At 43.4% G+C, this 12,575-nt stretch overlaps 1 protein-coding gene across 1 annotated transcript in view; it reads left to right on the forward strand.

Annotated features, from left to right (window-relative positions):
* Window positions 1-12,575, forward strand: part of LOC117752202 (dynein heavy chain 2, axonemal-like) — a 58,627-nt gene that overhangs the window by 35,447 nt on the left and 10,605 nt on the right. The window contains exons 56-77 of the mRNA XM_034569394.1: window positions 885-1,052; window positions 1,225-1,385; window positions 2,482-2,621; window positions 4,124-4,256; window positions 4,867-5,006; window positions 5,303-5,513; window positions 5,608-5,724; window positions 5,969-6,110; window positions 6,395-6,564; window positions 6,979-7,095; window positions 7,261-7,425; window positions 7,610-7,732; window positions 7,879-8,027; window positions 8,189-8,255; window positions 8,702-8,852; window positions 8,948-9,096; window positions 9,263-9,396; window positions 10,067-10,211; window positions 10,359-10,558; window positions 10,949-11,075; window positions 11,868-12,054; window positions 12,337-12,485. Of these exons, the coding sequence (XP_034425285.1) occupies window positions 885-1,052; window positions 1,225-1,385; window positions 2,482-2,621; window positions 4,124-4,256; window positions 4,867-5,006; window positions 5,303-5,513; window positions 5,608-5,724; window positions 5,969-6,110; window positions 6,395-6,564; window positions 6,979-7,095; window positions 7,261-7,425; window positions 7,610-7,732; window positions 7,879-8,027; window positions 8,189-8,255; window positions 8,702-8,852; window positions 8,948-9,096; window positions 9,263-9,396; window positions 10,067-10,211; window positions 10,359-10,558; window positions 10,949-11,075; window positions 11,868-12,054; window positions 12,337-12,485 (3,245 nt within the window). The remainder of the gene's footprint in view (window positions 1-884; window positions 1,053-1,224; window positions 1,386-2,481; window positions 2,622-4,123; window positions 4,257-4,866; window positions 5,007-5,302; window positions 5,514-5,607; window positions 5,725-5,968; window positions 6,111-6,394; window positions 6,565-6,978; window positions 7,096-7,260; window positions 7,426-7,609; window positions 7,733-7,878; window positions 8,028-8,188; window positions 8,256-8,701; window positions 8,853-8,947; window positions 9,097-9,262; window positions 9,397-10,066; window positions 10,212-10,358; window positions 10,559-10,948; window positions 11,076-11,867; window positions 12,055-12,336; window positions 12,486-12,575) is intronic.

Genomic DNA, 12,575 nt, shown 5'->3' on the forward strand with positions numbered 1-12,575 from the left:
TTTTAAATGGACAAATTACAGAGCATAAAATCCCCTTGATGGTTCAACCCACAGTGCCCACTCATCCCATTCTGTCCAGTCAATCCAGTACATTACCACAATCCATATAAGAGCTCCTCATGGGCTGCACTCTGACGGCTCTTTGCTGTGTTCACTGTTTGTCAGTTTTTATGATTCTGGCCCAGTTTGAAACTGCTTTGAAAAACACAGCATGAGGTTGAGCTAAAAGAGAGAAGGCCTCTCAGTCCCAGGCTACACTCTCTACACTCTGCTGTCAATGGGCCACTTTACCACACGCCAATGCAAATCAAAAGCCGTTACTATAGAAACAACATGGGTTGTGTGTATAAATGTTTTTTACATGAATGCCTTGTATTTGAACAATTATTCACATATTTGAACGTTTTCTTCCAATTTTCTTTTTCAAGGAAATTAAATTAATGATTTTCTTTTAAATATAGTAAATTAAAAATATCCCACAATTAGGACAATGCAATGGGATATCATGATATCTGAGATGTGCAGAACTGAAATATGAAAATAAATACTAAATATAATTTATACATCTTTACCTGTAACCAGATAATGCTCCTCCCTGTGTTGTACTTTCTACGTCCATTTGTAGAAATTTCAATTATATTCATCCATCAACGTTTTACCGATATTAGAACAGATCGCACTCTATTATATGATAGTTTGAAAATACTCTAGAAAGATCTAGAGAGATCCATAAAATATCTATAGATTAGGACAAAACATGTGAATATTTGTACAAAATCCTTGCCAGTTGTAAGACCCATCAGATGATAATTATTACAATACTGTAAAAAAAAAGGATTTCAGATAAAATTTGTGCGATGGGTAATATCTTTGTGTTTCCACAGTAACCCGTATTGTGCGTGTGATCAGTCAGCTCAGGGGCAACATGCTGCTGGTCGGAGTTGGGGGCTCCGGTCGGCAGAGCCTGTCAAAGATGGCCGCATCCATCTGTGAGTACCAGGTATTCATGGTGGAAGTCACCAAGCAGTACCACAGACAGGAATTCAGAGAAGGTGAGATCAAGCACACGACTGAGAGAAACAATGAAAACAAGGAAAGCTCAAAACTGAGAAAGATTAGAACAAGCCTGGACTCACATTGGCCCACAGTATGTTCTGAATATTCAGCGTGAAGCTGCCTTTTTTTGACTAATTACCTTTTTTTTTTTTCTGTCCTTGCGTTCAGACATCAAGAAGCTGTATCGTCTGACTGGTGTGGACAACAAACCCACTCTCTTCCTGTTCAATGACACCCAGCTCGTAGATGAGTCATTCCTGGAAGACATCAACAACGTCCTGAGCTCAGGAGAGGTGCCTAACCTCTACAAGCAGGATGAGTTTGCTGAGGTCTGTATTGACTGTATTTTATTTTATTTATCTCATGAAGCCAACAGGGAACAACCGGGTGGTTTGAATCAAATCAGTTTTAACCTGAAGGTAGTGAATAAACTATATGTGTCTAATCTAAACCACTTGGAATGCACTGGTTCCATCAAAATATCACTGTAGGTCTAAGCAGCACATTTAACATCTTTGATAGTGTTGATTTTTATATGTTTTTCTCTGTATCGTATATTCATATTTAAGCCTTAGATATGAATTATGTGTAAAGGTAAGATTGATTTGATCATGGAAACACAACTTTAGCCAAACCTTATTCATAGTAAAGTTGTACTTGCGTTTTACGATCCTCACTGTAAAGCATGACGGTCCCTTTCATGCAGTTGCTTCGTTGTGTGTAAGATTTATCTGACCGCAGAGGCCGACATAAGCCAGTCTCAGACATTAACTCACATGTGAAGAATGCAGCAGGAGATTGTCAGAGTCAGACGCATTCACAACACCAGGAAAATCACCCAAACATTCAGGCGATGGGTGGCGTCTGGGTTAGTTACTCAGAAGGCAGGTCATGACCTTTATAATCTGCTTTTGGAAATCGGGGTCAGCCCGTATCGCCAAAAGTTTTCTCGTTTGTCGGCATCTTCCTCATGTATGACACCTCTTATACATCCTGAGATATTTATATTTGTGTCATTTCTTTCTCACTTTTGCGTCCATCATGTGTCAGAAATGTCATCAGCACCCCCACTCGCTCGCTGTGGATTTTCCGGACATTTTACTGCTGTAGTCTCACATGGTCTCACTCTGACATTTTCCTGACATTTTACCAGGGGGCTGGCAGGAAATTGTCTGAATCCACTGACACTAACATTTACGTTCTCACATTCAGCCCCACATGAAAATTTCACGAAAATGTAATTTAATGTATGTCTGAATTTAGCTTTAGAAAGTAGCTTTAGAAAGTAACAGCGTCCAAACTGTATTAAACTCATCTACTATGAGATAATGTGCTTCTTTTGATCCTTGGAGTTTTTATAAAAATCACATCTCAAGTCAGTTGACACCTTATTCAACTCCTCATAACATGTAACGCTGCCTCTAGGTGTGCACTGCTCTGTCAGAGTCTGCCAGGAAAGACAAGGTGGTGGAGACTCCCGACTCCCTGTTCCGATACTTGATAGAGCGGGTCAGGAACAACCTTCACATCGTGCTCTGCATGAGTCCAGTGGGAGAGCCCTTCAGGTACATTCTGATACCCTTACCTGCAACACTGTCATACAATACCTCCTTTTTCATAATGCCCTTCTCCTCTTTCCTCTCCTCTCCTTCTGGCTGCTCTGGTTTTCAACACACAAGGTTATGGAAATGAATCATTTTTGAATTTTTATTTAATTTATTTCTCATTTCATTTTCCACACAGTTAAATACTGGCCTTCACAGTAGTGCCAGTATAAAGTCTATTGTCCAGTTCTATTTCTATAGCGAGACTTCTACCATCATTTTTTATTTGTGTTGCAGCACAGGCTGATATATTCAAGACACCCATAGCTTCTTCGTATCATCGAACAAACAATCTCTCTTGTCATATAAAGAGTTGATAAAATAAAGACGATTTTAAATCGACCGGTGGCCTTCTGGGCAGCACGGTGGTGCACTGGTTGGTTCAAATCCCAGTTCAGTTGGGGTCTTTCTGTTGGGAGTTTGCATGTTCTCCCTGTGTTTGTGTGGGTTTTCTCTGGGTATTCCATCTTCCTCCCACTGTCCAAAGACCTGTAGATTGATGGTCAGGTTAATTGGAGACTCAAAATTGACTGTAGGTGTGAATGTGAGAACGAACGGTTGTTTGTTTGTGTATTGGCCCTGTGATACCCTGGCAACCTGTCCGGGGTGTACCCCACCTCTCACCCAATGTCCGCTGAGATTGACTCCAGCTCCCCTTGTGACCCTCAAAGGATAAGCGGTATAGATAATGGATGGATGGATGGATGGGGGTCTTCCACAGGGTTACTGTTTACTCCAGTGCCTGTCAGTATCTCTGAACACTGAAACATCGTTAGCTGCTGACTGACACTTGGTCTTGTGACTTGAAAATTCTGGGCCAGCTGTCTACACATGCAGACATAGTACGCTCACAGATGGACTCACATTTTCTGCTTTTGATCGTCTGCTTTCCTCGTCACGCGCACATTTATTTTCACAAAATCACGTCTTCCCCCTCAAGCACCGATGGTCTGGTTGTAATCAGTTGCACCGGGTAGTGGTCACATAAAAAGCTGCTTTCTCTGCTCAGTGTGCTGGCAGGAAGCATTACCCAGAGCTAATCACCATTCTCTGTGTGACGAAGCGTCCTGGCCCTCTGACCACCAGCTACTAGCAGGATTCATATCTCATTGCCAGAGCTCAGGGAGCCCTGCTGCACCGATTAACCAGCTAAACTCACTGACTCACACCGTAGGTCTGGAGAATACTCTTCTGTGGAAATTAGTGTGTAAAGAGCTTTTGTGTCAAAACTAGCCAGTGATATTCACGTCCATCTGAAAAAAACATGAGGCAAAAGACCTGCATTAGTTTGAGTGTCTTTGAAGTATTTCCAAAGTTCATAATGGTTTCATTGTTCTCTTCAGTGTTCTGCCAAATGTACCTGCACCCGTTCACAGACCCTGTGTCCACAGGGCTGTAATGGTTTATCATTAAGCCAACAAATTATAGGTGATTAAAAGTCATGAATCGCTGTTTGCCGACAGAAACCACATTCTCCAGTACCCAGCGCTCGTCAACTGCACCACCATCGACTGGTTCTTTGAGTGGCCCAAAGACGCTCTGCTGGAGGTAGCTCAGAGGGACTTAGACGGACTGGAGCTTGGATCCATGGAGGGGGTGAGGCATGCACGCACATACGCATAAACATACATTTTGCATGTGGACACTTGATTTCACATGCTTGGTGTCCATCATACATCCTCATGCAATCTCACACATATATAGTCTCAAATCATCCTTAAGGATAGCCACATGTGACTGTGGCGATGGGGCACGGTCACACATATGATCAACTCCTGAAGACCCATTAAGCATTAACCATAAATTGCATTTACAGAACTAGAAGGGCCCTCACAGAGCATTTACCTCCACTTAGGCTGATAAGCCACTTTATCACCATATTATATCTACAAATATTGCATCAGATACATAAACCATGTACACAGAAATGAGATTTGTTATCTCTTAATGTTAAAGAAATCCTGAATGTGCCCCCTGAGCTGGATCCGCACCAGAATTTAACGGATTTTACCCTGACCCATAACGCATCCTTTCACCAAGTGTTGTGGTAAACCATCAAGTAGTTTTTGTGTGATCCTACTAAATAACAAACAAATAATCATCGATGAAACTCCTTGGTAGAGGTAACCAGACCTCAATAAATAATTGTGTCCCTGACGTTGCCTTGCAACTGTTTGAATGCTATTATTGCTGTGTGATGTTGCAGATCCAAAATAAGGTTGCCGGTATCTTCGTGACCACACACCAGTCGGTGGCACAGGTCTCCCAAAAGATGAAGCTGGAGCTGAAACGACACAACTACGTGACACCCACCAACTACCTGGAGCTGGTGTCTGGATACAAGACGTAGATACCTTCTAACTTCCTCTTTTCAACTCTCTTCATTTGTGTTTTTCTGGGCCACGTAGATTGTTAAGTATAACCCTATGTTGGCCCTGTTGTGGGCTCTGAGTGTAGGTGCAGGTGCTTGGGGTTCTTTGGATGTTACACTGCATGCATCAGAATACATCTAGGAGCATAACTAATTTAGCATAACTTAATTCAAGTGTGGAACTTTGTCTCTTTATAGTCCCCTCTGTCTGTTACAGTCACCGTGTCAGTCATCTGATCGTGCATTCTTTTGTGTGTGTCTGTGCATCCAGGCTGTTGGCAGAGAAACGCAGCGAGCTGGGGGAGCAGGTGAACAAGCTGCGTAACGGCCTCTTCAAGATCAGTGACACCCGGGAGAAGGTGGAGGCCATGTCGGTGGAGCTGGAGAAGGCCAAGAAGCAGGTGGCCGAGTTCCAGACGGAGTGTGACACTTACCTCTCCGTCATCGTGCAGAAGAAGAAAGAGGCTGACAAGCAGCAGATGGTAATGATATACTTAACAGTTTGATGGAAGTATTCAATATCCCCCTGGTTTAAATTTGATGGGGTGGTTCATTCTCATGTGTGTTTGTGTTAAGGCGGTGAGCGCCAACAGTGAGAAAATTGCAGCTGAGGAGATCCAGTGTAAAGCGATGGCTGCGAATGCACAGAGAGACCTGGACGAGGCCCTGCCAGCACTGGAAGAGGCTATGAAGGTACATCAGTGTCCTGTTGACTGTTTTAATCCAGCCTGACCCTTCATCTTCTGATCATGTTGTTTCGATTGATTTCTTTGATATTTAATGAGTGAAAATCCATAACCTTTCAGTGCACTTGACTGGTCCACTTGATTACGAGCTTCCTGTCTATAAAAGTTTAAATTTCAACCTGACCCAGAGAGCCGTTGCCTCGCCTGCTCCCATCCACACATCCTCTAATTCCTCCTCTTTCTTCACACAGGCTCTGGGGTCCCTGAATAAAAAGGACATGACAGAGATCAAGTCATATGGCTGCCCCCCAACGTTGGTGGAGACGGTGATGCAGGCCGTCATGATTCTCCTGGGAAAGGAGCCGACCTGGGCCGAGGCCAAGAGACAGCTGGGTGAGAGAAAGCAACAGTACAGAATTCATGTGAGAGTCTGTGAAAGAATCTGAGTCACTGGGAAAGTGAAGTGCTCCAAAAATGAATACCAGAGTGAAACCAGACAAGGTCCAATTGTGGCCCCCGCAGGAATGTCATTGGCAGATTTCACTCTTTCTTTGTGATAACTCGTTATTTTCCCAACATTATTTTTTTGTTAATTTAAATGAAACACATGTGAGCAGACATGGGCAAAACAAATGTGTTTTTTTAATGTTTTTCTGACCTTGAAATGTTTCTGGCAGGCGAGGGCAACTTCATCAAAACATTGGTAAACTTTGACAAGGACAATATAACGGAACGTGTGCTGAAGAAGACCGGTCAATACTGCAATCAGCCCGACTTCAAGCCAGAGATCATTGGCAAAGTGTCACTAGCTGCCAAGTCCCTCTGCATGTGGGTGAGAGCCATGCAGGTGAGAGTCATAGCCACACACACACACACACACACACACACACACACACACACACACACACACACACACACACACACACACACACACACACACACACACACACACACACACACACACACACACACACAAATGTTGGGAAAAAAACGCCCTCTCTTGCAATGTTATAGAAAAAGAAAAAAAAAAAGTCCTGGATCTGCTAAAAAATGTATTGGGATCTTCCCTGACCCATTCCACATCCTTCCACTAAATTTCATGGTAATAGTACGTCATGTGTACGCCTGCTAAATTACAAACACAGATTAAAACATAACCTCCTTGGCGGTGGTAATAATGTGACTCTTCTGTTGAAGGAGCATAAGAAAAGGCGATTAGGATGCAAAACTAAATCCTGGGATGTGTGCACTGTTCCTCCAGATGTATGGGCGCATCTACAGGGTGGTGGAGCCGAAGCGCGCCCTGCTGAGCACTGCCACGGCCCAGCTTGCGGAGAAAGAGGCCGCGCTGGCAGAGGCCCAGAGCAAACTACGAGAGGTACAGTATGGAGCTCAGTGTGTCTAGCAGTAATCCTGAGAGAAGTTAGGCCATTAGCTCATGTCAGGTCAAGTTTATACACCAATGCGGCAGCAGTAGCAGCATCGTAGGTCCAGTTTATGCACAACTGGTCCGATTTAATTGTGTGTGTGTGTGTTCGTGCAGGTGGCGGACAAGCTAGACGAGCTGAAGAGGGAGCACGGTGAGAAGCTGGCCATGAAGGAGAGTCTGAGGAAGAAATCAGAGGATATGGAGATGAAACTGGACCGAGCCGATAAACTGGTGACTGGACTTGCTGGAGAGAGGGTCCGCTGGGAGGAGAGAGTCGCTGTAGGCCACACACACACACACACACACACACACACACACACACACACACACACACACACACAGAGAGGCTTTCTCAGGCCCCTTTTTAGGGATTTGTTTGGGGGAATTCAAAATACAATTCAGTATAAAAATAACACACTTGGACGGATGTTACCATAGTAACCTGTATACGCGTTTTTTTCAGGGTCTTGAAAAGAACATGGGATATCTTGTAGGAGACTGTTTGCTCGCAGCGTCTTTCCTGTCCTACATGGGACCCTTTCTTTCAAACTACAGAGATGAGCTGCTTGCCATCTGGATGAAGGAGGTGAGCCACAGACACAAACACACTCCATGTACTTGTACTCCATCTACTGTTGAGCCACTCAAGAAAGAAAATTATCCCATTAAAATGTTCTACTGTTTCCAACAAACCCAATTTTCTACCCTTCTTTTCCCTGCCTCTCTGCTCAGGTCAAGGACGCGGAGATCCCGTGCTCACCAGGGTTCAGCTTTGCAGTTTTTATGTCCAAACCTACAGCAGTGAGGGACTGGAACATTCAGGGCCTGCCCTCCGATGCATTCTCTACTGAGAATGGAGTTATGGTTACCCGTGGAAACCGGTCAGTAGATGTAGAGCAAATATTTGATTAAACAAATTGTAACAGAATAGCTGCAGTCCAGTGAGATCACTAAATCCAAAGGTTATGGATTTGATTGCGTTCACTGTATGAAAGATGTTTGATACCTTGAATACAAGTTCATTTCTTTCCCTTCTCTCAAGATGGCCACTGATGGTGGACCCTCAAGGCCAAGCTCTGAAGTGGATCAAGAATATGGAGATGCAAAGAGTGAGTCTTTACTACTTGCAAATCTTATTCTTTACTGGAAGAGAGTTCAATTACTTGAACAATCATGTCGTACTCAAGTGTCTGCACAGGACACAAAAAGAGAGAACGGGTCAGATTTAACAAATATTCATATTGTTCACTATATTACATTTTATTTCATGTTTATTACCACTGATGATAAATGGAAATGGTATATTAAACAAATATTTTTGTCCAGTAAGTTGTGGGAGACTCAGTTGGGCACAGTTCTGCACACAGCTATAAAATGTAAAACAAGCAAGTCATCTTTTATATAATTATGAGGTTAATTTCACATTTAAATCGACTGTTGACTCTACATTTCCCATAATAAATAGTGAAAACTAAATCTAAATATGCTGACTGCCTTATCAAATAAAATGTATATATGATGAATTTCCCCCTGTCCTCTATGTCCATACGTTCAGGGTCTGAAAGTAATTGACTTTCAAATGCCAGACTACCTGCGTGTGCTGGAGAGTGCCATCCAGCTGGGGTACCCTGTTCTGCTGCAGAATGTGCAGGAGGACTTGGACCCATCTCTCAACCCAGTTCTCAACAGGTCCCTGACACAGATAGGTCAGACGCACACATTCACATAACAAAATGCCAACTGATAAAGATTTCTGAGGGAAACTTTCAGCTAATTATTAGAATCGATGTGTTTTTGCCAGGCGGTAGGCTGCTGCTGAAGCTGGGGGATAAGGAGGTGGAGTACAGTCCAGAGTTTCATTTATACATCACCACCAAGCTGTCGAACCCCCATTACACCCCCGAGATTTCTACAAAGACCACCATAGTCAACTTTGCTGTCAAGGAGCAGGTGTGTATGTGCATGTGTCTGTGTGGGTGAATCTCTTTTGTATGGTATGACTGTAGTTCAATATGTGTACTTCCCTTCATGTGTATCCTCATTTGTGTTGCAGTTTGTACATATGTGATGCTTTCTATAATTCTCTATCCTTATGTATGTGTGTGTTCACATGTAGGGACTGGAAGCCCAACTCCTGGGGATTGTGGTGCGTAAGGAGCGTCCAGAGCTCGAAGAACAAAAGGACACTTTGGTGATCAGCATCGCCTCCGGCAAGAGAAAACTGCAGGAGCTGGAGGATGAGATCCTCAGGTTGTTTGGCTGACTCTTTATGGCATGCCACTTTTTTTTTTTTTTATAGATTTTGGTGTCACAGAGTGGACAAACTGTTTAGATGAAATATCCAAATATTGACTCCTCTCCCATTGCCAGTCGAGGAGTTTGCTTCTCTGTTTTTTTTTTCCACGGTGTGTCATGTGGCGCTCTCTCACATCGCTGTATTGCCAAATTAGTGCGTTCACCGGGGTGTCACGTTTCCATCACTGTTGATCGATGCCAGAGCCGATTAAAAACCCATATCTACTGCAGAATGATTTGACCTGGGAGAAAAGCTGATTATATCCACTCCCATTGACAAAAGCCAGATGTTAGTGAGTTTTTTTTACCAGTGGAAAAGAGGCATTAGTCACTGATAAATAGCAACAATTACTTGACCGTTGGTATCAGTCTTTGACAGCAGTTCCTATGTTCCATGAGTCACATGGTTTTCTTTTTATTCCAAATGTTGAAGAAGGAAAGAGTTCAACCCTTTCTGAATGTTTCTGAATTTGATTTATTGCATTACTTATTCATTACTTATCCCTTGCAGTTTTGTGCTTGCAAACTTTTTTTCTCTGTGTCTCTTTCTCATTTTTGGATTTATCGGTGTAGTTTTTTCATTTTGTATTTGCGTGTGTGTGTGTGTGTGTGTTGCCTCGACTAGGCTGCTGAATGAGGCGACTGGCTCCCTGCTGGATGATGTGCAGCTGGTGAACACCCTGCAGACATCCAAAGTCACAGCCACTGAGGTTTCTGAGCAGCTGGAGAGCAGTGAACAGACTGAAATCAAGATTGACTCTGCTCGAGAGGTCAGTTGTAGGGATGAAGGGATGGGGGGAAGATTTTGATCAACTTCAAACCAAACCTAATAGATATCTGTGGTTTTCCTTGTGCGTTAGTATGTCAGTTTGTGCACAGAGTACGTCTATATACATTAAAGTACTGTGTCTTAACAGGCCTACCGCCCATGTGCCCAGCGAGCCTCCACCCTCTTCTTCATCCTAAATGACATGGGCCGTATTGACCCTATGTACCAGTTCTCGCTGGATGCCTACAATAACCTGTTCAACCTCAGCATAGAAAAGAGCAAGCGCAGCCACAAGCTGGAGGAAAGGATCGCCCACCTCAATGACTACCACACATATGCAGTGTACAGGTGAGCAAGGACACAGCGAGGGAGGCTCTATTCATCCATCATCTCTGTTCACGTGCTGGTATGTGTGGATGAATTCCAGTCAATTGATGTTTTTGTATGAACAGAGAGTTCTGGAAAACGGAGCTTCTGTCTCAGACATTTGCGTTCTCACATACAGCCCCTCTGGAAAATTTCAGGAAATGTGCAGAGCTACTGACTCTGACTGGACTTCAGGGCACGTCTGAAAGCAGCTTCTGAGAAATCTGTAGCAATTGTGTCCTTGACAAAGACGTTTATGTCATAACTAATTGGTTCACTTCTCAGTTTAAATCATACATTTCTGATACTACAATTAGAAACATTCCCTATGTATGTGGTATCATGTAACTAACTCAGTGTGTTTTCCTACAGATACGCATGCCGTGGTCTGTTCGAGGTCCATAAGCTTCTCTTCAGCTTTCAGATGTGTTCCAAAATCCTGGAGGTGGCTGGCAAACTCAACATGGATGAGTACAGCTTCTTCCTCCGCGGAGGACTCGTAAGAAAACACACACACACACACACATAGCCCCTTCATTCATAATGAAGGGGCTATCTTTTAGGGGAAGCACAACTTCTACATGGCTCAACATTTAACTGCACAGTGGAATGTCTTTTGGGACACTTTTGAGTTTGAAAATACATTTTTTGTGGGGGTTGATTATGCAAAATCAGATAAGGCAAAGATAGGATGTTAGTGTGTGTGTACACACTAACATCCTACTTTCCACTGTGCAGTTAAATGTTGAGCCATGTAGAAGTTGTGCTTCCCCTAAAAGATAGCCCCTTCATTCATAATCAAGCTTGCTACAACCATCAGGGAGCTTTCATAATAACGTTTATTATGTGAATTCATTTTTTATATCCCTGAAACTGGCCTCATACTGTATGAGTCATGTGTGTAACTGCTTTCAGACGCGCACTGAAATACAGACATTTCCTTGAAATTTTCCATTGGGGCTGTATGTGAGAATGCTAATTTCAGCATCAGTTACTTCTGACATTTTCTAGAACTTTTCCTACTATCCCGCTAGAAAAATGTGTGCAAAATCGGCAGAGTACGGCAGGAAATTTTCCAGACAATTCCCAGCGAGCGAGTGGCAGCGTTGACCACGTTTCTAACACATTGGACCCAAAACTGATTTGTAGCGTCTGACTCGAACAGTCTCCTGCTGCGTTCTTCATATGTGAAAGGCAAACTCTATCGAGACCCTATTTTCCGAAACATTTTATGGATCTATCCACTGATTGACGGATAGCTTGACTCATGATAAACTGTGTGTGTGGTTAGGTGTTTGATAAGGAGGACCAGATGGACAACCCCTGTTCCAGTTGGCTGGCAGACTCCAGCTGGGACAACATCACAGAGCTGGATAAGCTGCCCAGCTTCCACGGCATCATGGCTTCCTTTGAACAGTACCCCCGAGACTGGAACATTTGGTTCACCAGTGCAGAGCCAGAAAATGCCACATTACCTGGTCTGTATACGTTGGGGGAGGTTTTTCTTTGATCATTCCTTATTGAAGAAAAGTTGAAGCTAAATCTACCAAAAACCTGAGTTAAAGAAAGGCAGCTTTTCCATGCTGCTGTGCTCTCACATGTTTTTACTTTTTGTTAAAGAAAGGCTGTGTTTTGGAGATATGCTTCTATCCGGATTTTCTGTTCCCATAATTACATCCTTTTTTCTAAGCTCTTTTCATTTCCTTTGCCTTTTCATCACCCCTGAATTCTCTCCTTCTTCCCTCCGTATTTTATTCTAGGTGATTGGGAGAACAGCTGTAATGATCTCCAGAAGATGCTGATCGTGCGCTCTCTGCGTCAGGACCGCGTCTACCTCTGCGTCACCTCCTTCATTGTTAACAGCCTTGGCTCTCGCTTTGTGGAGCCGCCCGTTCTCGACATGAAGGCTGTGAGTGTCAGCTCTTTTCCAGTTTGCCCCTATTGCTTTTATTTTCTTGGGAATTAGATACGAGACAGAATTTTGGCAAATTTGAAAAAT

The sequence above is a fragment of the Hippoglossus hippoglossus genome, chromosome 18 (genome assembly GCF_009819705.1).
Source record: "Hippoglossus hippoglossus isolate fHipHip1 chromosome 18, fHipHip1.pri, whole genome shotgun sequence".
NCBI lineage: Eukaryota > Metazoa > Chordata > Actinopteri > Pleuronectiformes > Pleuronectidae > Hippoglossus > Hippoglossus hippoglossus.